Here is a 24,628-nt window from a genome sequence, read left to right on the forward strand (position 1 = left end):
GCTTTAACTATATGGACCTTTGTCAGCAAGGTGATGTCTCTGCTTTTTAAGATGCTGTCTAGGTTTATTATCGCATTTCTCCCAAGAAGCAGGTGTCTTTTAATTTCGTGACTGCCAATACCAAATAGCAATACCAATTCAAATACAAATCAATACAAGTCCAGTGTGCAGCAGCATGAGAACAGACCTTTCTGCAGTGGCTCCCTGTTTGTGGAATATTTTCCCCAGGAAGGTTTGGCTGGCACATTAATTATACACCTTTAGGCACCAGGTGAAAAAAATATCTCTATAACCAGGCCTTTGGCTGATTAAACATTCTATGACCTTTTAAATGAGCTTGTCGGAGGGGGGTTATTGGGGTTTATTATTTTAAATAAAAATAATGTGGGAGGTTCCCTTCCACAGGGCACTGAGCCGAGGGGGCACAAAATTGAGAAGACACATCATTGAGAAGATCTGTTTGGGGGTGCCAAATTTTGGCCTAGCTCTGAACGCCATATTATCAGAGATTACCAAACTCTGCCCCTGCAACAAATGAGGGATATTTTAATTGGTCCAATGATAGTAGAACTGAGAAAGCCAAGGACAGAATGTCAGTCAAAGTGGAAAATAATAATAATGGAGAAATTTATGGCAATAAATAAATAAACCACGGTAATTATTTTTATATGCTTCCTGATGCACTGCAGCGGGGAATAGCACAGAGTTTGTGAGGGTGGGGGTGCAATGTCAGCCCCAAAACAGGCTTTTTATTGAGTTCTTTCACTCCTTCTGGCAGCTGGAAGCGGAATGCCCTCAACAGGGTGGTTAGGAAGAGGAATATCTCCATCTTGGCCATCTGCTCTCCCACACAGGCTCGAGCCCCTGCAGAAGAAAGAAGGGGGAAGCAGCAAGTGAGACACAACCAACTCCATGTATTCTCCAGTTCACCTGGTTTGCTCAGCCAGTAGTTTTAGCCATAACAACAGCAACAACAAAAAGCTGGAAAACAGCTACTCCCAAAGTACCTCCCTTTAATCCTCTGGGCTGACATCCTGAGGGTCCTGGCTTTGCTCCAGGAAATACTGGAAGCTGACCTTGAGTGGCTGCAGTTCCCAAAGGAAGACTAAGCTTGAAAGCAGAGTGAGAATTTGGATATGGAGCAAAGGTCATGGTTGCATCACTATATGTAGTACTTTGGGAAAGCAGGTCTAACTACTGCCAGAAGGACATAAGAGAAGGAATAAATCAAAGTGCATTTAATCACACATTGCCTGTGTGTGAATCTCAGAGCTGACACCTGGTGGCTAATAGTGGCAGCTACCAAGTCCAACAGTGATGGAGGTAACAGAAGCTACAACAGAAAGAAGAAATGAAGAGATGGAAAGAGAGAAAGAGGCTGGAGCAGCTATTTGTTCTGGGCTCAGCTCCTGCAGTAGCCATGCAGAGAAAAATATTCTGTACATGGAAGTGCATGCAATTTACAGCAGAGCTACGGTTTCTAACTGATCCATTCTTTTTTCTATATTGTTTTGCCAATAAATAAAAAAACCAAGCACAGGAACCAAATGCCCCAATTCTTACTGCAGCTGTGTGGCTGGTGGAGCTGAGGATTTAACCCCTTTACTTCTAAACCATTTCCCCAAACTGAATTTCTCTTCAAGAGATGACAGTTGCTCCATGGGAGGGATAGTCAATGTGGTTCCATCTGGTTCTTGAACTATCCAGCTCTAGGCAGCATAGCCAAGAGTCATGGATGATGGGCACTGTAGTCCAACATCTGGAGGGCTATCCCTGCTCTAAGGCATAAAAAGTGTTTTGAAGGGGAATTCACATTGGAAAAGTGACATGGAAGAAAAGTGTTAAATCCCCACACTCTCAGCACTGTGACCCCAGCCTGATTTTTAAACCATATGTGATCCTTCCATGGTCCTCTCACTTTTTAATCAAACAACAACAACAAGATTCAATTTATATACCACCTTTTATCCTAAGATCCCAAACTGGTGTATAACATTAAGAACATAATTTATGCAGCATGATAAAAACCGCAACACACAACAAAATAATATACAGCAAAATGATAAAATAATCATAACATCAGTTCCCCTCATCCACATTTAACAGGCCATACATTATAGTGGCCAAAGGCCTGGGTAAAGAGGAATGTTTTTGTCTGGTGCCTATCCCACTCTGTGTGTGTTTGTCTAGATTTAATTATTTTTATTAATAATAATAATATTTATACCCTGCCCATCTGGCTGCGTTTCCCCAGCCACTCTGGGCAGCTCTCAACAGAACACTAAAAACAAAATAAAACATAAAACATTAAAAGCTTCCCAATACATAGCTGCCTTCAGATGTCTGCTAAGTCAGATAGTGGTTTTTTTCATTGACATCCGATGGGAGGGTGTTCCACAGGGTGGGCGCCACCACCGAGAAGGCCCTCTGCCTGGTTCCCTGTAACCTCACTTCTCACAGTGAGGGAACCGCCAGAAGGCCCTTGGCGCTGGATCTCAGTGTCCGGGCTGAATGATAGGGGTGGAGATGCTCCTGCAGGTACACTGGCCCTCTAGTAGTCTTTAGCTAAAAACAGTGAAAAGTGGGAGCAGATTCATTACCCACAAAGCAACTAGTTAGAATGGTGCCTGCACATTTTTATTTGTTCACACACATTTGACCATCAGTTTCTTTGAAGCAAGCTACTAAATATAACTGTAAATTATTTCTGTGCATACCTGCTCCAAATGGGAGATATTCTTCTCTAGACCTGAAATTTCCATCCTTGTCCAAAAAGTGGTGTGGGTTGAACTCTTCAGGTGTTTCCCATCGTGTGGGATCAACAAGAACAGAATTCAGATCTGTAATAACAAATGTCCCCTAAAAAGAAGAAACAGTTGGCTCAGAATGCATCCGGACCAGCACACTTCAGAATGGTTTTGAAAAACTAGGAGCTGGCAGGCTGGCACACGAAGTAGATTTATGGGAAGACTGTATCGTCATTGTCCCCAGGCAACACAGTGATATCAACGAGGACTCAGTTGAAAAAGATAATTAAACTGGATTCTGAAGTCATCATATAGTGAAGGGAAGTTATTAATCTTGATAAAGTTGGTTATGTCTTAAGTATCTGGGCTTCATCCCACATTGCTTACACAATCAGTCTCTGGCTTATAAATATCATAACAGAACAAAATAAAAAAATTCCTTCCAGTAGCACCTTAAAGACCAACTAAGTTAGTTCTTGGTATGAGCTTTCATGTGCATGCACACTTCTTCAGATACACTGAAACAAATGTCAACAAGATCAACAAGAACAGTTGTTGAATTGCAACTTATTACCAAACTTAAAACCATGGAGAGACCTGGTCTGAACAAAGACATTGGATTCTTATCTCATTATACATGACAAAGCCATTTTTCACCTTCTCACCCCTTGCTTTTTCCTGTAAGACCTATTGCAGTCGTTAAGAGTCGTCAACAGGCTCATCACAGCTATCTGCCAATCACCCAACCCCACCACCCTTCTGAGTAATACCCCTCCCCACCTTCTCACTATATAGAAGGGTCTGGTGACTTCTGTTTCAGTGTGTCTGAAGAAGTGTGCATGCACACGAAAGCTCATACCAAGAACTAACTTAGTTGGTCTTTAAGGTGCTACTGGAAGGAATTTTTTTATTTTGTTCTGACTATGGCAGACCAACACGGCTACCTATCTGTAACTGGAAATATCGTAACAGTTTATTAACCTTCAGGGTTTCTTTCCCTAGTTCCTCAGACTCTGCATTACACATGTGGATGCTTAATTCAAAGTGTCACCATCAGATGCTCTTTTCTCTCAAAACATACAGATGTTTCCTACCTTTGGAATGTGAAAACCACGCATCTTCATATCCTTTGCACTTCGTCTGGGAATCCCAACTAATAAGGGATATTTTGCACGCAAAATTTCATGCATCACCGCATTGGTGTAAGGCAGTTTCTTTCGATCTTCATAACATATGGGAAGGGAGGAACCAAAAACATCTTCCATCTCCTTGTAGACTTTATCTGCAGGAAAAAGTGGGAAATGAAGCTTTATTTTAAAATACCCTGGTTTAAATCTGAGAAACTTCTGACAATCAAGCTGTGTAGGGTGGGATGAAAAGACCCTGATATATTAAGTGAAGCTCATTGATATATGCTGGCAGCATCCTGAAAATAAGAAGTTAACAATTAAGTAAATGCAGGTGCATGTGGAAAAGGTCTATTGCTCTCAGGTAGAACATCTGCTTTGTATGCAGAAGGTGCCAGCTTCAGTTCCTAGTATCTCCAGTCAGGGATGGGAGCATGGGCATAGCCAAGGGGGGCCAGGGAGGGGGACCAGGTAGGGGCAGATGCCCCCCCTATAGCAATAAAAATAAATAAAAATAAATAGCTAATTGAGGTTCTGCCCCCTCCTAACAAAAGGCCTGCCCCCACTAACAAAAATCCTGGCTACATCAATGGCTGGGAGTGTTCCTTCTCTGAAACCCTGGAGAGCTGCTGTCAGTCAGGATTGCAGCCAGGGCATGGAAACAAAAGGGGCTAGTTGGCACAATTATATGGCTGCCCATTCCCCCCTGTCTTCTTCCTGGCCAGGAGTAGGGCAAAGTGGTTGCTTGGCCACTGTGGCGACCCACACCGTGCCCTGCTCAGCCATGCCCCAAGGCCTTCTGCTGCAGCGAATGCTTCTGTGGTGAAATCTGCAAAGCAGGCACAAGCGCGTTGCAGAGGAGGAGAGCTGGCGATGACGCTCCTGAGTCGGACTGAGGGCCAACCAACCCTCCTGCGGCTGCCATCTTGGGACGCCATGTAAAGAACCCCAAGGAGGTGGCAGGAGTAGCAGGGATTAAGCAGCTTGCCGCAGCAGCAAAATGGCATTTGGCCACAACTAGAGCCCACAGATACTAAAGGAGGAGTGAAGGTGCCCCACAGAGTCCCCTGGGGCCTCTCCTCATATTTTTTTTACCTCAGGAATGTAACCAGCAGCAGCCTGGTCACTCTGGCCTGCCTTTTCCTCTCAGTGCCTCAGAGAGACAGGGCAGGAAAGGGGAAAAGGATGGCTAACAGCCTAACAGCAGGACTGAGGCCTATCCTTAGCAGCTATTTCCTTTTTCCATGTAAAAAGGTAAAATGGCAGTGGTGAGAGCTCTGTGCTTTCCCCATCTTGATCATAGAACTCCCCTCCTTTTCCCTTATGAGGCTCAAGAATGGAAAAAGGGCAGAGTGGCAGCTGTGAGCCCTCCGATGAACTGGGGGGGGGGGGGAGATATTGACAAAATTACATTGTTGATAATAGCCGACATTAGAACACAGACCAAGACTTCTTTGGCTCAGGACCCCAGTACATTGGGGGCTGCCTTTCTCCATAAAACCTACTCACGCTCTAAGTTTGCCACATGAAGCCCTTCTCTGTGTATTTCCTCTGAGAGTTGTTCATTATCCAAGTGGTGGCGCATTTTAGCACCTTTTTGAGCATTCTGCATAGAAGCAATAAGATTATCCCAGCAGACGAATCTAGTACAGTTGACAAGTCAGAATAGAATCTCTGTTCCCATATACAGTGGTACCTCGGGTTAAGTACTTAATTCGTTCCGGAGGTCCGTACTTAACCTGAAACTATTCTTAACCTGAAGCACTACTTTAGCTAATGGGGCCTCCTGCTGCCGCTGTGCCGCAAGAGTACAATTTCTGTTCTCATCCTGAAGCAAAGTTCTTAACCTGAAGCACTATTTCTGGGTTAGAGGAGTCTGTAACCTGAAGCGTATGTAACCTGAAGCATATGTAACCTGAGGTATCACTGTATTCTAATAGGTAGTATTAATCTACAGCCAGCTAAATATACATATTATATACCCACATAGCTTACTTGACACACAACAAGCACCATTTTTGCCAAATCCATCTGGCTCACCTTTTCCCACTCCGGCTTCCCAAATTGATTCATTCAGTGGAAATTGGTATGACGGGTGAAGTATGGACTGGTTCAGTCAGTGATGGGTTATAAAATAAATAAATAAACACATAAATAAATGAGGAGTAGGCAGAAATACCTCAAAGTGCTAGATGCCCAGGGGGAGACTGAACTTCTATCCATTTGATTTTAACGTACCAAGCTGTTGCAGTTGAGAATGCCTTTGATGATCGCTTCTAATGTACGGCCAAGTGTAGGAGAAACTACATTTGCATATCAGATATAGATCAAACATTTTCAGTTCAGTTCACTGAGCCTTTCCAAAACAGCCATAAAATTTTTCCTTGGAACATGTCCCACTTTTAAACTTCAAAGATAGGTTATTAGGCCTGAAGTGTTTTGTGTGGGATTAAAAATACATATATATATATATCATATTTTTCACACCATAGGGCGCATCAGACCATAGGGCGCACCCAGTTTTTTTTGGGGGGGGGAAATCAAGGAAAAAAATATTCCCCCCCCCCAGCCCCAAAGAGCAGCGTACAGGCTGCACACAACCTCTCCCTGCCAGAGGGGTTGCGCGCAGCTATGGAAGAAGGCAAGGCAGCGAGCGGGATGGATCCCGCTCGCTGCTTTGGCTTCCCCTTTAGCCCCATGCAGCCTCTCCTTGCCGGGAGACGCTCGGCAGGGCTAAAGAATCCATAGCCCCGTGTAGCCTCTCCTTGCCAGAGGGGTTGCGCGCAGCTATGGAAGAAGGCAAGGCAGCGAGCGGGATGGATCCCGCTCACTGTTTTGGCTTCCCCTTTAGCCCCGTGCAGCCTCTCCTTGCCGGGAGACGCTGCGCAGGGCTAAAGAAGCCATAGCCCCATGCAGCCTCTCTCCATAGGACGCACACACATTTCCCCTCAATTTTTGGAGGGGAAAAACTGTGTCCAATAGAGCAAAAAATACGGTACATTTTAGTTGATTGTTAGATATGAATGAATATTTGTCATCCACCCATTATGAAACCTTGGAAGAATCACAACCTGCTACTAAAAAAGCAAATAAATCTAAGCTCTTCCCTACAGGGATCCAGGGAGGTGCTTGCTTCCATTGCAAAGTTCTCCCTCACCTTGAACATCTGGATAAGACACCATGAGCAGCAGTCCCCATTGCAGAGTAGCAGCAGTCGTCTCTGTCCCTGCGATAAAGAGGTCAAGAACACACTCTGCCAGGTTGTCTTCATCAAAGGTAGAGTTGGGGTCATCCTTGCTCTATTGACGATAATGGAAAAGGTGAAATGTTGGAATTAATTACAGGCCACACAAAATCTATATGACCTGGGGGGGGGCGTGTCTTCCTATCGCAACACCTAATAATATGTTTTACAGCTGAGTGTGCTGGGAGATATCTGTACAGAGTCATGGATTGGAGTAGTAATCTTAAACAGCATTACAGTGTAAAAGGTACAGGAAATGATCTTTTCTTCTGAAGACATGTACCATAAGAGGTAATAAAAAGAAAACCCAGAATTACAAGGTGAACTGGGGTGATCTGGGAAAAGTTATCATGTTTCCAAATCAAATCACCCCACTAACAACGTTTCTCAAAGCAGATCTGGGACTTCCTACACTTCTGAATAGCTCTGCAGCTCAGTTGTCCAAAAAACATACATCAGCCAGTCTTCTCCTACCCCCAAAATGGAATCAAACTGATTGGGGAAGCACCCACAGCATGAGAGGTGATGGGGTGAAGGGTGGGGATGGGGGGATCTTTCATTTTGATAGGACTTGCTTTTAAGTTCTCCCCCAAGAACATAATGTTACATGGCAGCATATAAATGATAGATAGATAGATAGATAGATAGATAGATAGATAGATAGATAGATCTGATATGAGTTTGTGGGGTGCAAGACATCCTAAATTCCTGGGTCCAATAAAAGTTAGAATTAATCACAATTTGGGGGTTAAACTGTGCTATGCATTGAACCCCTGCCTTGTGATAGTGGGTCATTAGGGGAACAAAGCCTGTTGTGAGTTGTGAACTGAAGAAAAAGTAGAGAGATCATTAGGAGAATCACTGCCAGAAATTCAAATGGGTAAAGCCTCTCCCTAGGCCCTGGTTTTAGTTAGTAAGACAAAAGGCTGCTGGTAGTTTTTAGGACTGCAGTTTGCCTGATATGTGAGGGAGGAAAATCTTGGGTAGTCAGCAAGCTATAGAGGGGGGCAGAGTGATGTTTTGGAGCATGTTTGATTTCTGTTTGAATCCAGAACTGTATCTATGGGAGAAGCAAGGCCTTCTTAGGGTGTGAATGCTCTGAACCTCTCCAAGGCAGGCTCAGGTTGTATATATGTGTAAACCATATATCATAAAGATACCACCGTCTCCACTGTGCCACATTTCCAAAGGATGCACAGACCCTGGGTAAAGTCCCAGACCCCTGGACTCTCGCACTGCTGTGGAGATTGTGGTGGCATGTAACATATCTTTTTCCATTGTTGTAGGACAAAATCATGCATGGAATAGCCACTAGTCATCAGAAGTATGGGAGCTGGGCTTCATAATCATGATCACACAGCACACAGAACCTTACATTTGTCCCTATTAAAATTCACTTTGTTAATTTTGTCGGAACTCCGCTCGGCCAAGCCGATAGGGCCTCATCTTCCTCCGAGCCGAGCCTTTGAAATCGCCTCCGACGTGTTTAATGACCTGAGCCTTTGATAAGGCCTCAAGCACATTCTATCCAGCAGGGTTCCCAGGACAGGAAAGAGAGGAGAGGTTTGGCTACATTGTAAAGAGTTTTATTTCTAAACTACTCAGAACAGAAAAGACATCTCTCTCTATGAAAGCAGAGAGCAACTGAACAAAGGAACAAAGGAAACAGGAAACCACTAACGTCACATCCCGTCTCCCTTCCCCGTGAGACTGCAAGGTCGATTTGATCGATTTTTGAAAATAAATGGACTACACAAAATCTCTCAGGAAAAACAACTAATGTTGAATTATAAAATAATGGATCAGGAGGTGGAAGGGGCCATCCAGAACATGCAGTGAGGTAAATCTCCAGGACCAGATGGTTTGACTTCAAGATATTACAGATCTCTGAAAGAATGGTTAATACAACCATTGAAGGAACTCTGCAATGAAATATTGGAAGGGAGAAAGGCACCAGAGTCGTGGAAGGAAGCTTACATTACACTTATACTGAAAACAGAGACTGAAAAGACACAGCTTAAGAATTACCGCCCCATATCGCTGCTTAATGTGGATTGCAAAATTTTTGCAGATATTTTGGCTAAAAGATTAAAAAAGGTGTTAGTAGAAGAAATTCATAAAGACCAAGCGGGCTTTCTCCCGGGCAGACACTTGTCTGATAACACAAGGAATATAATTAATATCCTAGAAAAATTACAAGTGAATATCAATACTAAGGCAGTTTTGATATTTGTGGACGCAGAGAAAGCCTTTGACAACATCTCTTGGAGTTTTATGAAGAAGAATCTACAGGGGATGAGGGTAGGTCAAGGTTTTGAAAATGGTAAAGGTGTAATTTACTCAGAACAAAAGGCAGAATTAATTGTGAACAATGTAGTGACAGAAGAGTTTAGGATTGAGAAAGGGACACAACAAGGTTGCCCAGTTTCTCCATTGCTCTTCATATCGGTCCTTGAGGTATTGTTAAATATGATTAGAAAGGACCAAGAGGTTAAAGGTATACAAGTGGGAGCTAAACAGTACAAACTGAAAGCATTTGCTGATGACTTAGTACTGACTTTACAGGAGCCAGAATCCAGTACTAAAAGGGTATTGGAACTGATTCAAGAATTCGGACAGGTAGCAGGTTTTAAGTTGAACAAGATGAAAACTAAGGTTATAGAGAAAAACTTAACTGTGAATGAGAGAGAGAATGAGAGAGAGAATGACTCGCACAGGACGACGACGAGGAATGAGGCCGGGGAGAGGCTGGCGCTGCAGCAAAAGGCTGCTGGACACTCCCCCTCCGTGGCACCTGGTTGGATGGCCACCGGGGGGGGGGGGGGCGTGAGCGCCAGCCAGGTGAGCTGGAGGCAGGGGGCAAACGCCCCCTGCTAGGAGCGGTGCTCGGGCTCCCGCCCACAACCACTCCTCTCTCTTTCAGGGAGGAGAGTCCTTATAGAGAAAAACTTAACTGTGAATGAGAGAGAGAAGTTTCAGGAGGTGACAGGACTAACATTGGTTAAGAAAGTGAAATATTTAGGGGTTAACATGACTGCTAAAAATGTGAATTTATTTAAGGATAATTATGAAAAATGTTGGACTGAAGTGAAAAAGGATTTAGAAACATGGACAAATTTGAAGTTATCATTGTTAGGCCGAATTGCTGTGATAAAAATGAATGTGTTGCCAAGGATGTTGTTTTTGTTTCAAACATTGCAAATTTTGGATAAGATGGATTGCTTCAAGAAGTGGCAGAAAGATATTTCCAGATTTGTTTGGCAGGGCAAGAAGCCTCAAATAAAATTTAAGATATTAACTGATACTAAAGAAAGAGGTGGATTTGCCCTGCCAGACCTTAAACTTTATTATGAATCAGCTGCTTTTTGCTGGCTGAAAGAATGGCTGCTTCTTGAAAACACTGACGTGTTGGATTTAGAAGGTTTCAATAATGTATTTGGCTGGCATGCATATTTGTGGTATGATAAGGTAAAAGCACATAAAGCTTTTAAAAATCATATTGTTAGGAAAGCATTGTTTAATGTTTGGATAAGATATAAGGATTTGTTAGAAAGGAAAACCCCAAGATGGTTGTCACCAATGGAAGCGAAGGCACAGAAAAAACTCAATATGGAGGCCAAATGGCCGAAATATTGGGAAATTTTGGAACAAGATGGAGACAGAATAAAATTGCAGAGTTTTGAGAAATTGAAAAATAAAGTGCGAGACTGGCTCCATTATTACCAAATAATGGAGGCATTCAATTTGGACAAAAAAGTTGGCTTCCAGGTGGAAAAATCAAAATTGGAAACAGAATTGTTAGACTCAAATATCAAGAATTTGTCAAGAATGTATAACTTGCTGTTGAAATGGAACACTCAGGATGAAATGGTGAAATCAGTTATGATTAAATGGGCACAAGATGTTGGACATAATATAATGATGGCTGACTGGGAACAGTTATGGACCACAGGTATGAAATTTACGGCATGTAATGCCCTAAGAGAAAACTTAATGAAAATGATTTACAGGTGGTACATGACACCAGTCAAGCTTGCAAAAATTTACCATCTGCCCGATAATAAATGTTGGAAATGTAATGAGATTGAAGGTACATTCTTTCACCTTTGGTGGACATGCCCAAGGATTAAGACATTCTGGGAGATGATTTATAACGAAATGAAAAAGCTATTTAAATATACCTTCCTGAAGAAATTAGAGGCTTTTCTCCTGGGCATGGTCGGCCAATTGGTGCTAAAGAAGGATAGAACATTTTTTTATGTATGCAACAACAGCAGCAAGAATACTTATCGCGAAGTATTGGAAGACACAAGATTTACCCACCCGGGAAGAATGGCAGATGAAGTTGATGGACTACATGGAACTGGCGGAAATGACTGGCAGAATCCGAGACCAGGGAGAAGAGTCGGTGGAAGAAGACTGGAAAAAGTTTAAAGATTATTTACGGAAATACTGTAAAATGAATGAATGCTAGGAAAATGTTGGAATGAAGTTATATGGCTTTAGTAGAAATGTTATAAGGAATTAAGTATAAATAGATTAATAGAGTATTAAAGGGAAAAATAAGGTTAGAATGTGTTAAGATAATTATAGGATAGAAAACAGAGAAAGATGGAAAGGAATTGCTGAAACAGTTAACAGAAGTGAAATACAAAAAGGGAGGTGTGAGGAGGTCGCGGAAATAAGTGAATGAAAGATAAGATATTGAAATTATTTGATGTGTATTAAATTGTTTTGTTTTGTTGTTGTTGTTGTTGTTGTTTGGTTTTGTTAGTTTAAATGTGTTGGTGTTGTGTGGTGTTTTTGTGTTGTATTGTATTGTTCTTTTTTTGTAGTGTTTAAATTGGGAAAGTAATAAATATTATTATTATTAAAAAAAAGAGACTGCAAGGTCTCTGGAATGTAAACAGAGTCCTGTGACTCCACGCAGCTGCACAGTGATAAGAACAGAAACTAACAAATTTGGGTCCAGTTTTTCAATCTGTTAAGGTCATTTTGAATTCTGATTCTGCCTTCAGAATTCATAGATGAGACCAGGAATGTGTGTCTAAATGGTGCAGCAAGATGGTTCCAGGTGTTGGACTTCTGCTAAATCCACCTGAGTTTGCTTCGTTTCATACACTAAAGTGTCTTGAGCTATTATTGGATACTTACTTTCTCAATTTGAAGTAGATAGAAATCAATGAAATCCTGAGGCTCATCCTTTTGCTGCTTTCTATGCCTTTCTACCTCTTCCTTTGCAAATGAATGCACTAGCTCTATGGAAGAAAATGCCTTATTGTGAGGTCCTGGGAGATGTTTCATCAACCACGGGAAGAGTTCATACAGCTGCACGGAAGAAGAAAACAAAACCTGTCACTCTCATGATTTGGTCTAGCAATACATTTTAATCTCACATTTTCTCCAAGGGATTCAGTGTGATATATCTCCCTCACCCACTTTATTTTCAAAACAACCCTGAGAAGTAGGTACACTTGTGTGATAGTGAGCACAGATTAAAACACTCCATTGTCCTAAGCCAAACTCTCTAAAATGGGCCAGGGAATTTTTTTTTCTGCCTACCTAGGTCCACATTCCAAAATCTGATGAAGTCCAAGGCAAACATATCAATAGGTTAATCTTATTTAGTAGGCTTCTGCAACTACCAACTTCTACCTCCCTTAATACACACTACTATCCTTATTTAGGCGTGTTTTTCTAGTGTGTGAGTTGAGGTTATTAGTCCAGTGCTTAGCAAGTCTGCTTTGAATCCCTTTATGACATACTACTCTAAGAGTAGTGCCAGAATAGTTCTGTGAATACTTATGGTGGTGAAGGCCTCTCTGACACCCATCAGGGGGGGAAAATACTCACACAATGAATTATGGAACCTCCATGTTTTAAGCAAAAATCAACACCTTCCATCATTTTTTGGAACTTTTCGTCTTCGAGGGAAAATCGGTACCCAAAAGCCAAAACACATATTAAATTGGAAACTGCATTTGTGATGGGCAGTGATGGATCAAGTGGCTGTCCTGAAAATGAAGTTATTTACAGATATTAATGAGGCTTGCATTAATTCACACATTTTCTTTTTCTTGAAATGCCCTTGCATGAACTCATTTTGTACGAAGCTTGTAAAATGCTAATTAACTCAGCTTGCTCTTGCATTTTGCAAAAAGAAAAAGAAAAAAGAAAAAAAGAAACAGCTAGCCTCTTATCCAAAATGTGCTTGGGGTGCAATACTGTGCAAATTTATCTGGAAATAAGGCTAATTGAACTTACTTTTGAGTAAATGTGCATGGGACTCTGCTGGCAAGACTTGGAGGTGGTTGTTGCTGAGTCTTTGAAAGCCCTTTCTCACCACCATACCTGGAGCTTAATAGTAGCTGCTCAGTTTCCTCCTTCCCTTTAACCTTCCTCAGCTGATTCTCCCACATCTTGTTCCCCTCCCCACTAGTGATAGCACACACCAGTTTTGCTTAGACTTAGTTTTCCCCCTACAAACATCACCTTAACTTCCCATCTATTGTTCTCTCCCTTCTAGCTGATAGCAGCTACTGAAAGAAAAAGGGAAGCTACCAACCCCCCACCCCAATAATTCCACTGAATGTTAATGGCCACCCATAGCACCTCAATAAAACAATTCAGAGCTGACAAGGAGCTGAGTTGTAGAATTAATGGATGTTTGAAAATTTGTCCTTCTGAAGAACACCTTCTGAAGAAGTGTGCATGCACACGAAAGCTCATACCTAGAACTAACTTAGTTGGTCTTTAAGGTGCTACTGGAAGGAATTTTTTTTATTTTGTTTTGAAAAGTTGTCATTTGGTTTGCTATTTTTTGTCTGCTGGAAAAAAATTCTGTACTGCTAAATATTGCTGATCACCTCGCAAACATTCATAAACATGCAAACAGGGCAGAGCTTGGTATCAAGCTTGATTCTTACAAAATCCATCACCATTATCCAGTGTCATTATCCAGTATCACATACCCTTTGCCTGCGCAAAGATCTTCACAAGCTCAATGGCCTCCTCTTCTATTTGGTGCTCCATGCCTTTCTTCCCCAGCCCCAGCTTCCGCATAGTAACCACACCAAAACGTCTGTGCTGCTTCCAGATGTGACCATTTGAAAATACCATGCCTAAGAGAATCAAGAATCAATGAGAAAATATTACTTTCAGTGTTACAAAGAAGTGTTTTGTCTGGCATTGCTCTCTCATGTCCCCCTAACCCCTGCCGGCTGCCTAGCAGGAACTGGAGGGCTGCTCACTGACAGGGCTGAGCAGAACTCTGGGCCTCCTGTTTGTACTGACAAGGACTGCTACATATGTAATTGACATCTGACCTACCCCTGATGTATGCTCATTGGGGACAGGTCCAGCAACACTAAGGTGAGGCCAGCAACTAAACATGCTTTATGTGGGCTTTATGTGGGCTGGGACTGCAACAAGATGGCCGGAGTATTAATAATAAATGCATTATTCTTATTATTCTTATTCTTCTTCTTATTATTATTATTGCTGAGGTGCAGCCTTACAGCTGTCCAGATGCAGCACTCAGTGGGTGGGACACCCATCTTGACAAGAAAGCTCTACCAGTTGCTCAAAGGCTTCTCTGAAGCAATTTGTATAGTCTACATGTATTTTTTTGTTTTAATGTATTTTTAATCTTTTGCTGGAAACCACCCAGAGTGGCTGGGGAAACCCAGCCACATGGCTGGGGTAGAAATATTGTTGTTGTTGTTGTTGTTGTTGTTAATGTGGCCCTGCATCTGCACCTTGGTTCTCTTGGCCTGCCATCCAAGACCCTGGGCCTACTAACTCCAGTTTGCTTGGGCCACTGCCTTCACTTGTTCATGGACATCACAGAATCATAGAGCTGTAGAGTTGGAAGGGATCTTGAGGATCGAACCTGCAACCTTGGCAATTTTCCAGGGGAAAAAAACACTGGCTGTATCCAGTTTCTCAGAGCAGACCCATTAAAATTAATAGACCCAAGTTCATCACACCCATTTATTTCAGTGGGTCTACTCTGAGTATGCCTAATATTGACTACAACCTTATATGTTCTAGAGAGAGAGAGAGAGAGCCCTCAGTGGGATGACCTGTGCACATCTTGTGCCTCTGTTCTAAATTAGCAGCCCATGCCATGGCCACTGAAGGCAACAGGTGTTTCTCCATCAACATGTTTTCAAGCTGGACTTGACCTATCATCCATAGATTCTATCCAAAAGTACCAGGAGCAACATGTTTTAGGAGCACATGGATGTCACTCAGCTCAAGGCTCCTAGCTGCACCTTTTGGCTGACATTTTGAGGCAACTTGGCCCAAACGTCATCAGTTTTCTTTGATGGCTTGCCAAGTTGGCAAACAGGCAGATCAACACTGTTCAGGATGTATGCAGATTTTACTATAGGGCTTTGCCAGGTTCAAGAACTCAGTGTTCCACAGTCATTTCCCAAAGGATAACTTAAGTTACAAGTCCCACACTACCTTCGTTTATCCTCCTTACAACCACCTACTCTGGATTCTTTTAGGTTTCCCCCCAGAATCATGTACATTCAATTACTCTGCTCCTTATCAGTCACTTCTTCCTTTCAAGCAAGCAAAACTTCCTCTTTGAGCACCTCCTGATAATCTGTGTCTTCCACATTTGCATCACTTTTGTAGACTTCTGGCTTTTATGTAAGAGACTATATAAACTAAGGATGATGTGGTAATCTCAGTGCCTAAAGACATTGCTGACAAATGTGGTGCAATGGCTACTTTCAAGAGCTCATGTGCTGGAGAAAACTCCAGATGATGGAAACATTCAGAGCATTATTCTCTTTTGCTTGGTGATCTCTCTGGAGAAAAGGTCTTTCAAACCCATCACTCTTCACAAAAACTTACCCTTCTTTTTAAGTGCAGTTTTCAGGAATGGGGTTACTGGTCGGTCGAACAGGTCATCGAAATGGTTTGTAAGGCCTTCTTTCACTGCTTGGTATCCAGATAGTACTACTGCTGGTACATATGCTCCCCATATACAGTACACATTTCCATATTGCTTTGCTATCTGCCATTTGGAACAAAAGAGAAATATCACATTCAAACCAAGCAGATCAATTCAAGTTAATGCATTGACTACAGCCTTCCTCATCACTCCAGCTTCTGGCTGTGCACAGCTTTCCTCTAGTTTTCTGTTCCTGTCAGATTCCTATTGCTTGCCTTATCACCTTCCCTTTGTTCTTCTGGGTCATTCCATCTTCCAAACACCCATTTGAAGAAAACACCCCCTTCCTGTCCCTGCCTGCCTTGCTCTTGCATAGAATTAGAACAGTACAGGTGTGTGTGTGTGTGTGTGGGGATATTGACAAGGTTCTTCACAACCAGAAAAACAGTGCATTAAGTGACAAACAGTCCATTAGTGAAATTGGGAGTTTAGCTAGGAGATGGTTAATGGGACCAGAATGATCGCAAATGTTCCTTGATAGGCAGAGCTGCCCCCCACACCCTTTGTTTGGGAAACTACCTTATTTACTCGAATCTAATGCTCACCCTTTTTGGCCAAATTACCACTGCAAAAAATAAGGTGCACCTTAGATTCGATGGTGCATTAGGCTTGAGTAAATACAGTAAGTTAATAGTTTAAGAAAGCTATGAGATTATTGGGGAAAATGTCTTGTCCTGATTACCATCCACTAGCCTGTGGAAAAGGGGTAAGATATTGGGAGTGTAGAATAGTAGACTACATTTTCTAGCTCACCCCCCACTCTCTACATTTAAAGAATCCCAGGAACTCTCCACATAGCTCTTGTTATGAGAAATGATTACTTTGGAAGACACAAGATCTACCCACTCTGGAAGAATGGCAGATGAAGATGATGGACTATATGGGACTGGCAGAAATGACCGGCAGAATCCGAGACCAGGGAAAAGAGTCGGCGGAAGAAGATTGGAAGAAATTTAAAGACTATTTACAGAAATATTGCAAAATTAATGAATGTTAGAATGATGTTGGACAGAAATTAAGTGGTTTCCAGCTGTAATGCTTAAGAGATATGAAAAATAAGGTTTAGAAATAAGTAAAAACTAATGGGGAGAATTTGCGGAATTAACAACTGGAAATGGAATACAAGAAAGGGAGGTATGAGGAGGTCTGGAAAATAAGTTAAGAGAAAATAAGTAATGGAAATTTTATGTGTTTTTCTTTTATTTGTTTTTGGATTCTTGTATCTTTGTTGTTTTTTTCCTTTTGTTTTACAATGTATTATTTTTGAAAACTTCAATAAATAACTTATATATAAAAAAAAGAGAAATGATTTCTTGTACAGTGGTGCCCCGCAAGACGAATGCCTCGCAAGATGAAAAACTCGCTAGACGAAAGAGTTTTCCGTCTTTTGAGGTGCTTCGAAAGACGAATTTCCCTATGGGCTTGCTTCGCAAGACGAAATGTCTTGCGAGTTCTTTTCCTCCCCCCCTTTTTCTAAGCTGCTAAGCCGCTAATAGCCGCTAAGCCGCTAAGCCGCTAATAGCTGCTAAGCCGCTAATAGCGCTAATCCGCTAATAGCCGTGCTTTGCAAGACGAAAAAACCGCAAGACGAAGAGACTCGCGGAACGAATTAATTTCGTCTTGCGAGGCACCACTGTATTAATAAAGCTGCACACCATTGTGATATTTCAGGAAAACACCTATCTCAATACTACTTCTCAATACTGATTCTATGTAATCTTCTTTGAAAATGTATCAAATGTATGTTGTTTCAATATATAAGTTTCTCCTATACGTATGTTTTGTTTCAGTCTATAAGTATATGTTTCTTCTTTAAGCGTATCTTTCTGGATAAATGCAGTGTTACGTATTGTTAAGGTTATGAAAATGTTCCTGGTACTGTCAATGTAAGTGCAACTGTATCAGTTGGTCTGTGCTAAAACACCACCACATTATCACCTACTGGGTCTACTATGCTATGGAAACTGTTCACAAAATCACACAAAACACAAAAATTATTCCACAATGGTTCATTCATGATCCTGCAATCCCATTCATACAAACGTTAACATGCTAGTGTAGAGTCAATGCCCAAAGCTAACACCTGTCTTTTTGCGGGCGTCAACCACAACTATAATTTCCAGCACTCTCAAAAGTTCCCAGGATTCTTTGGGAGGAAGGATTATTTAGTGTGGGTGTGACCAAAGGCACAGGAAGAGAGCAGACATTGCACTCTGTAAGCTAACAACATTTAGATGGAAATCTGGCATGGGATCAGTGGATTTGACTGTTTACACCTATGCATATATTACAAAATGACATAAGTCTCTGGCATAAAGAAACTGGATCCTGATAAGCAGTGTACCCCTGGGAATCCTCATTGTTGGGAGAAGTGGAGCGAGCATAACATAGTAGCAGAGAAAGGTGGGAGCGGTGCCGTCCCTAGGGGGTTGACCTCGCCATGGGCGGCACCAACCGGGACACTCCCACCACCGGTGCAACCCCCTGAAATGCGCACCGGCGCACCCCCGTGGGTGGCTAGCCCTGCCCCCGTGAGCCGATCCGGGTCCCAGAGCAGCTAGCTTCGCCTCTGGCATAACACAGCCCCAGACATGTTTACTTGGGCATGTTTAGCTACTTATGGATTGTGAACTGGGTCTTTTGCTTTCAACATCTCCATCTTACAATTAGAATGCAGTTATGCGTGGAATTGTGTTTCATAAGTAAATGGCCACAACATTTGGTAAGCCGTATTGTTTTCAATATAGTTTCTTCCTTAATGAGAATCCAGGTTTACAATAGTAGTAACAACAACAACAACAACAACAACAATGTATTATTCATATGCCACCTATCTGACTGAGTCACTACTCTAGGTGGCTCCCAACAAAGTATTAAAAATATAACAAAACATCAGCCATTAAAAACTTCACTGAACAGAGCTGCCTTCAGATGTCTTCTAAAAGTCAAATAGTTGTTTATTTGTCTTACATCTGACAGGAAGGTGTTCCACAGGGTGGGTGCCACTACTGAGAAGGTCTTCTGAGACAATTTTGCATAATCTGTTAGATTACGTGGGAAATGCCAAATCAGCAACCAAATGCCAAATCAGCACTACCAGAAGTTATGGGGAACAGGTTATTAACTGGTCATTAATTGGGAAGATTGCAAGTTAGATCTCCATTGGATATTTCATTTTCAACATCATTTTGCAGTTGAAACCCTTGTGTGTGTGTACTAGTAGAGGTGTGCACTGACCACAAAACTGTTCGGATCCTGGTTTGGCACTTCAGAAAACTGGCCACTTCAGTCCAGACCCATGCAGAGGAAGGGAGGCAGCTGGGTATATTTGCCTTGAGCCTCAGAGGGCTAAACTGGCTGGGGACCCCGCTTTTTTGTTTGCGTTTATAACTTTGTTCCAGATAGGGGTGCAGCTGGGCTGCCAGTCAAAACTGATGAAAGGCACTCTGTGCCACTGAGGCCACCTGAGCCTCAAGTGACAGCAAAGGATTCAGAAGTACCCCTAAGCCGCATGCCTGTTCCTTCAGAGGGAGCGACTGTGTCAGTGGCCTGAGCCACTTGTATGTTCCAGAGGCTGACCAGGGCTTTGTCAGGAGCACCAGTCAAATCAGTCAGAAAATCCCCCAAAGCTGTCTAGAAACCCATTGGATGCATCAGCCTCCAAGGGCAGGCCATCCACACAAGGGAAAAGGTGAAAGCCTAAATCTCAGCAGGAGGTGATCTGACTATGACAAGGGGCTGATTTCAATATTTCCCACTTTCAGATCACCCCCTTCCTGCCCAGTTGAGTAAACAAGGTCCAGAGTATAACCTGCCACATGTGTTGGGCTGGTGACATGCTGGGACAACCCTCTCTTCCCAGGCACATCCCACAAAACCACCAAATTTAAAAACATACAAGTTAAGAACAGTTAAAAACAGTTAAATCATTTTAGACAATTGGAGCAATACTAGCAAAACCAAAACCAGCTAAACAATGCCCCAACTCAAAGATTTTAAATTTTTTTTTATCTTTTAATTTTTGTATGTTTTAAAGCAGGGTTGTGAATGATTCTTCATTTTTCTGTTTTATATTTTTGTAAACTGCTTTGAGGTTTTTTTCTTACAGTCATTTAGTTTTATAAAATGTATACACAGCTTAATCGTCAAAAACCCTCAAAGCAGTTGGCAAAAAGTAACCATATGCAGAAGAACCTGTTCCATCAATGTGACACATATTGCTTGAGACTTTTCCCCAAGAAGCAGGATGCTTGTTAGAAGGTGCCAAATTAAATCACAAGTGAGACTTTAGTACAATAGGAGACAACATCATGTGATGGAATTGCAAAGAGGCTTGAATGAATGAATCTTTATTTGTGTCAGCCATCAGCCATAGCAATAAAACAACAATACAATATGGAAAGAATAGTGTCAGGGGACTGCCATTGGAACAGGGGAGGGAGGCAAGGGGGCCGTTGGGATACAGGGAGCCCCCGAAAATCCTGAGGAGCAGTTCCTCTTCCAGCGGTGGGAAAAGCCACACCTCCAGTGGAGAAGAGAGGGAAGGGGCCAGCCAAGCGAAGGAAGGGCTTGAGGATGCTGCTAAGAGCCCCAGTGCCTCACCTAGCCAGGCTGGCCAGGACGCCACTTCCGTCGCCCACCTTGCAAAGAGGGGTGAAATGCAAGGAGGGGAGGCGGAGGCTTGGGGTGCCGAACTTCTTATGTTGGGGGGGAAGCCGGAAGGGGCCTCTCCCGGATTCTGCAAGTGACTAAGACGGACATGAACTTTGTGTATCTGTACTGTAAATAGTTTGCACGATAAAACCTGCAAAAGACACGTCGGAGTCCTGCCTGGTTACTCATGAGCAACCACCACACAGATAGAAATAAAAGTAATTATATAAAATACATTTTAGGGTTTTGAATCAATAATCAAATAGTGGATCTTATTCTGATTGCCCCAGCTAAAAACCTTGCAACCTTTGCTGTCACCTGCTCATCTTGGACACAGTGGCAGTGGTTGGGTGACCCGGAATGGACAATAAAAGAGGGGTGATAATCTCATTCCTCAAGTATTTATAAAGAGTGCAAGCCAGAAGGGCATGCGAGAGCCTTGAAGATAATCTACTCCAGGCACGTCCAACTCCCAAGAGACTACTCCCAGTATAAAAAAAACTGGCAGTGATCTACCCATTGTTATTGGAGGGAGCAGGAGCATGTATGGGGTGGGTGGGTGGAAGGTGGTGGCTAACTGGAAGCAGGGGGTGGGGTGGGCGTAGAATTGCCCAAAATCGTTGAACTATTTTTAGGGAGAATTGCCAAAAGTTGATGAACTTTCTTTTAGGGGAGAGTTGCCAGAGTTGTTGAGATTCTTTATTTTTTTTGGGGGGGGAGAGTTGCCGGGGTTGTTGAGCTTTTTTTAGGGGGAGTTGCAAGAGTTGCTTTTTTTAGGGGGCTACATCATGATGCATAATGAAACACTAAGACAGGAGGCATTCCTTGGGATTTCAGCCAGAGGCGGAGGAAAATACTGACAGGGGCGGGGGATGCAGATCGACCGTGATTGATAAGGAACTACCCGACGATCTGCCTATTAATTGCAGACAACCGGTTTTACGTGTCTGATCTGCTCTAACATTTGCTCAGCACAGGATCTGCAATCCAGGCTACAACTACTACCAGGGCTTCCCACACACCAGTTCACAGGAGCTGAGCTCTGACACCTCTAAGGTGGGCACCATTGCCATTCTAAAAGAACACAGGAGAAGCTCATGGAGTGCTCCTCTTTTTCTAGAAAAATAGCACTGACTACTACAGTATCCCTAGCATAAGACCATAAAGCTCGCTACCTCCTAAGGAAGTCAGTTCTATTACTCAACAGCTCTTACAATTCTGAAGTTTCTCTTAAGCCTTTTGTCACAATCTACTTTCTTGCCATTTCTATTCATCCGTTCTAGTCCTTCCCTCTTGAGCAACAGAGAACAAGTCTGCTCCATCTTCTGGATAATAGCCATTCAGTTATTTGAAGACTTTTGTCATGCCGCACCCTTAATCTTCTCTTCTCCAGGCTAAACTTTCGCAATTCTTTCAACCACTCCTCAAAGGATTTGGTTTTGAAATTACTTTTGGTGGAGAAGTCAACAAGAAGGAGAGAATATTGGGTGGAATCGTTAGCAAGCCAAAATCCCTGGATTGATTAATGTAGAAACAAGGTTTTGCCAACAAAACACTTTTATCCCCAGTTCCATAGGAAGAAAATAATTTGCCGTTCTTCTTGCTAAGCTTCTTACCCGGCTGATTAATTATTAGGAAAAGGTACCTGAATGAGCGTTTCTTGAGTAGTCATGATCCCGATCCGCCAGAGACCACCAATGATAGGAAGTGAAAGAGGACCAGGAGGGTAGTGTCTTCGTGACCAGACCTGTTTCAGGAAGTGCAGAATCAGAAGACTCACGGACAGAACAATAAAAAGTTCCCAGATCCCTGCCATTTCTTTGCTTCTTCTTTCTGTCTTTGTATCCTCCTCGTACAGCTGTCAGTTAACTGTGATTTCTCCTGTGGTTTGTTGCTTCCTTTTGAGACGGCTGCCAAATGCGGCTGTTTCTCCATCAACAGCATGTTATATACTCCCCAGCCAAAGATGCAAGCGACAAGATTTCATTGCAGCACCTTCAATTAGTGATAGTTTGCTATCAAGATAGTTAAGCCTGATAACATTTTAACCAAATAGTTGAAAAGCCTGTTTGATCAAAGTAATCCTGCACACCAGTTACCCAGCAGGCATAAATATGCCAAGCCAATGCCCTACCCTTATCCAGCCCAGAACTACAAGGCGGGGGGAGCAGCTTCCATACCAACGCTGCCAGTGCCTCCTTGTAGCAATGACACCCTCATTTGCACTCAGACATGGAGAGAACCATTGCACTGGCATCAAGGCTCCCCTGCCTGGAATATCTCCCTGTCCCACCGCATACACAATAGTCCCACAGCACCTCCCATTCCAGGAACTCCTCACCACCACAGCTTGGGGCTTTCACAACATCGAGTCTGAAACAAACCTCACCCTAGACTGGGATCCTCCCGACTCTGTTTCATTTGCTCCAGGGACTCAAGGGCAGTCCAGCCGCTTTGTTGTTGCCTTTTCAACAATGAGTTAAAAAGAAGTAAAAACTCATGTCAGCTTTTACATTTCTGAGTAGGCTTACATGTCTGGATAGGTTCGTCTTTTGACAAACAGGAAATTCATCTGAGCCTTATATACACATTGACTATAATTGTTGTCAGTTTGTGGGGTTTAGTCTGCATAATGCCTGAGTCCCTTCTAATCCCTGTGGTCCTGGATCCAGCAAAGGTTAAAATCTATTGGAGGATTCCATTGTTGAATTGTCCAGGCAAATTCCTTTGTGAGAGAATGGTCATAGTTACCACCAAGTGTGGTTGTTAGTCTGTCAAAGGACGCTGCTCTGAGCCAGAGGGCAAATGAATGGGCCCCTCCCTCACATGGCTGGTAGTAAGAAAGATGAAAGCCACAGCTTAGTTGTGTGAGCTGGGCTAGAAGCAGGCAGAATGAGAGCAATAGAATCATAAAATTGTAGAGCTGGAAAGGACCCCCCTGTAATGCAGAATCTCAAACAAAGCATCCGTGACAGATGACCATCTAACTTCTGCTTTAAAATCCAAGGAAGCAGAGTCTACCACCTTCTGAGGAAGACTTTTCTACTGTCGAACAGCTCTTGGCACCAGAAAATTCTTCCTTTTAATTATTATTATTATTATTATTATTATTATTATTATTATTTGTCAGGTCTGCCTCTAGATCCCAGCTCACAGAGGACCAACGCCCGGTGGATATAATATACAAAGTCTTTATTGAAGTTTAGTTTCCATTTCAAGGCTCTGGGCGCGCAGACCCACGTCTCGACGCTAGACCGGCTAAGTCCCCTCTGACTCACTGCTCCTCCCACACCAGTTTAAGATCCTCGCCCGGCTCCACCTCCTACGCTGTTCTTTCCTTCGCTGGGTCTTTCTGCCCTCTGGGGTCTCCTCCTTCCTGGACTCTTCTGACGCTGACCCCCCTTGGTCTTCCCCTTCCTTCCGGCGGGCTTTAGGACCTGGCTCCCTACCCGGGCTCCCTGCTGTGCCGCTCGCCTGTACATTTGAACTTGGCGCGCGCGCCCAGCCGGTAACCTTCCTCCTGACCGTTTCCCCGCTTCCTGATGTGGGCGTGACCAAACCTGACTCCTCTCTTCCCGCTGGTGGTGAGAGCACTGGTCCCGATTCCTGGGACTCCCCCTCCCCACTGCGCTCTGGTGGGGAAGCTGGTCCTGATTTCCAACTGCTGCTCAGGGACTCCCCGCTGGCCCCTTCCTCCTGGGGCTTCCCCCCTGGAACCCCCCTCGCCCTGGCCACCGGCGCTCCCTTCTGTGAGTCCTCCGATTCGCTGGAGAGGCTTGTGGAATAACTCTTTCCACTGTCACTGCCTGCTCCCCCCTCGTACTCCTCCTCCTCACTCTCCATTTGCTCCCCCTCCTGTGTCTCTCCTTCTGAACCCCTGACATCC

The 24,628-nt window shown here is 43.2% G+C and overlaps 1 protein-coding gene across 2 annotated transcripts; it reads right to left on the reverse strand.

Moving 5' to 3' along the window:
• Positions 1–526: 526 nt before the first annotated feature.
• On the reverse strand, positions 527–23,015 carry LOC309342206 (cytochrome P450 2J6-like). Of its 2 annotated transcripts, XM_081862594.1 has the most exons (9): positions 22,388–23,014; positions 15,990–16,152; positions 14,090–14,239; positions 12,972–13,132; positions 12,273–12,446; positions 7,032–7,173; positions 3,842–4,029; positions 2,718–2,859; positions 527–864 (listed from the first exon to the last, which is right to left on the reverse strand). In XM_081862594.1, the coding sequence occupies exons 1-9, from the start codon at positions 22,556–22,558 to the stop codon at positions 665–667; spliced, it is 1,491 nt and encodes a 496-aa protein (XP_081718720.1). In that variant the 5' UTR covers positions 22,559–23,014; the 3' UTR covers positions 527–664. The 2 variants fall into 2 exon arrangements, with proteins under 2 accessions (XP_081718720.1, XP_081718721.1); XM_081862595.1 differs by lacking the exon at positions 15,990–16,152 and having other exon boundaries at positions 22,388–23,015.
• Positions 23,016–24,628: the final 1,613 nt, after the last annotated feature.

Source organism: Podarcis erhardii (genome assembly GCF_964252035.2).
Source record: "Podarcis erhardii genome assembly, chromosome: 5".
NCBI lineage: Eukaryota > Metazoa > Chordata > Lepidosauria > Squamata > Lacertidae > Podarcis > Podarcis erhardii.

Excerpts from the sequence above, each read along its gene's own strand:
- LOC309342206 (XM_081862594.1), bottom strand. The coding sequence starts at position 22,558 with ATGGCAGGGATCTGGGAACTTTTTATTGTTCTGTCCGTGAGTCTTCTG. Across the intron at positions 14,240-15,989 it reads AACTGCACTTAAAAAGAAGG|GCATGGTATTTTCAAATGGT; the intron begins GTAAGTTTTTGT and ends TGATTCTCTTAG. Across the intron at positions 7,174-12,272 it reads ATCTACTTCAAATTGAGAAA|AGCAAGGATGACCCCAACTC; the intron begins GTAAGTATCCAA and ends TATCGTCAATAG.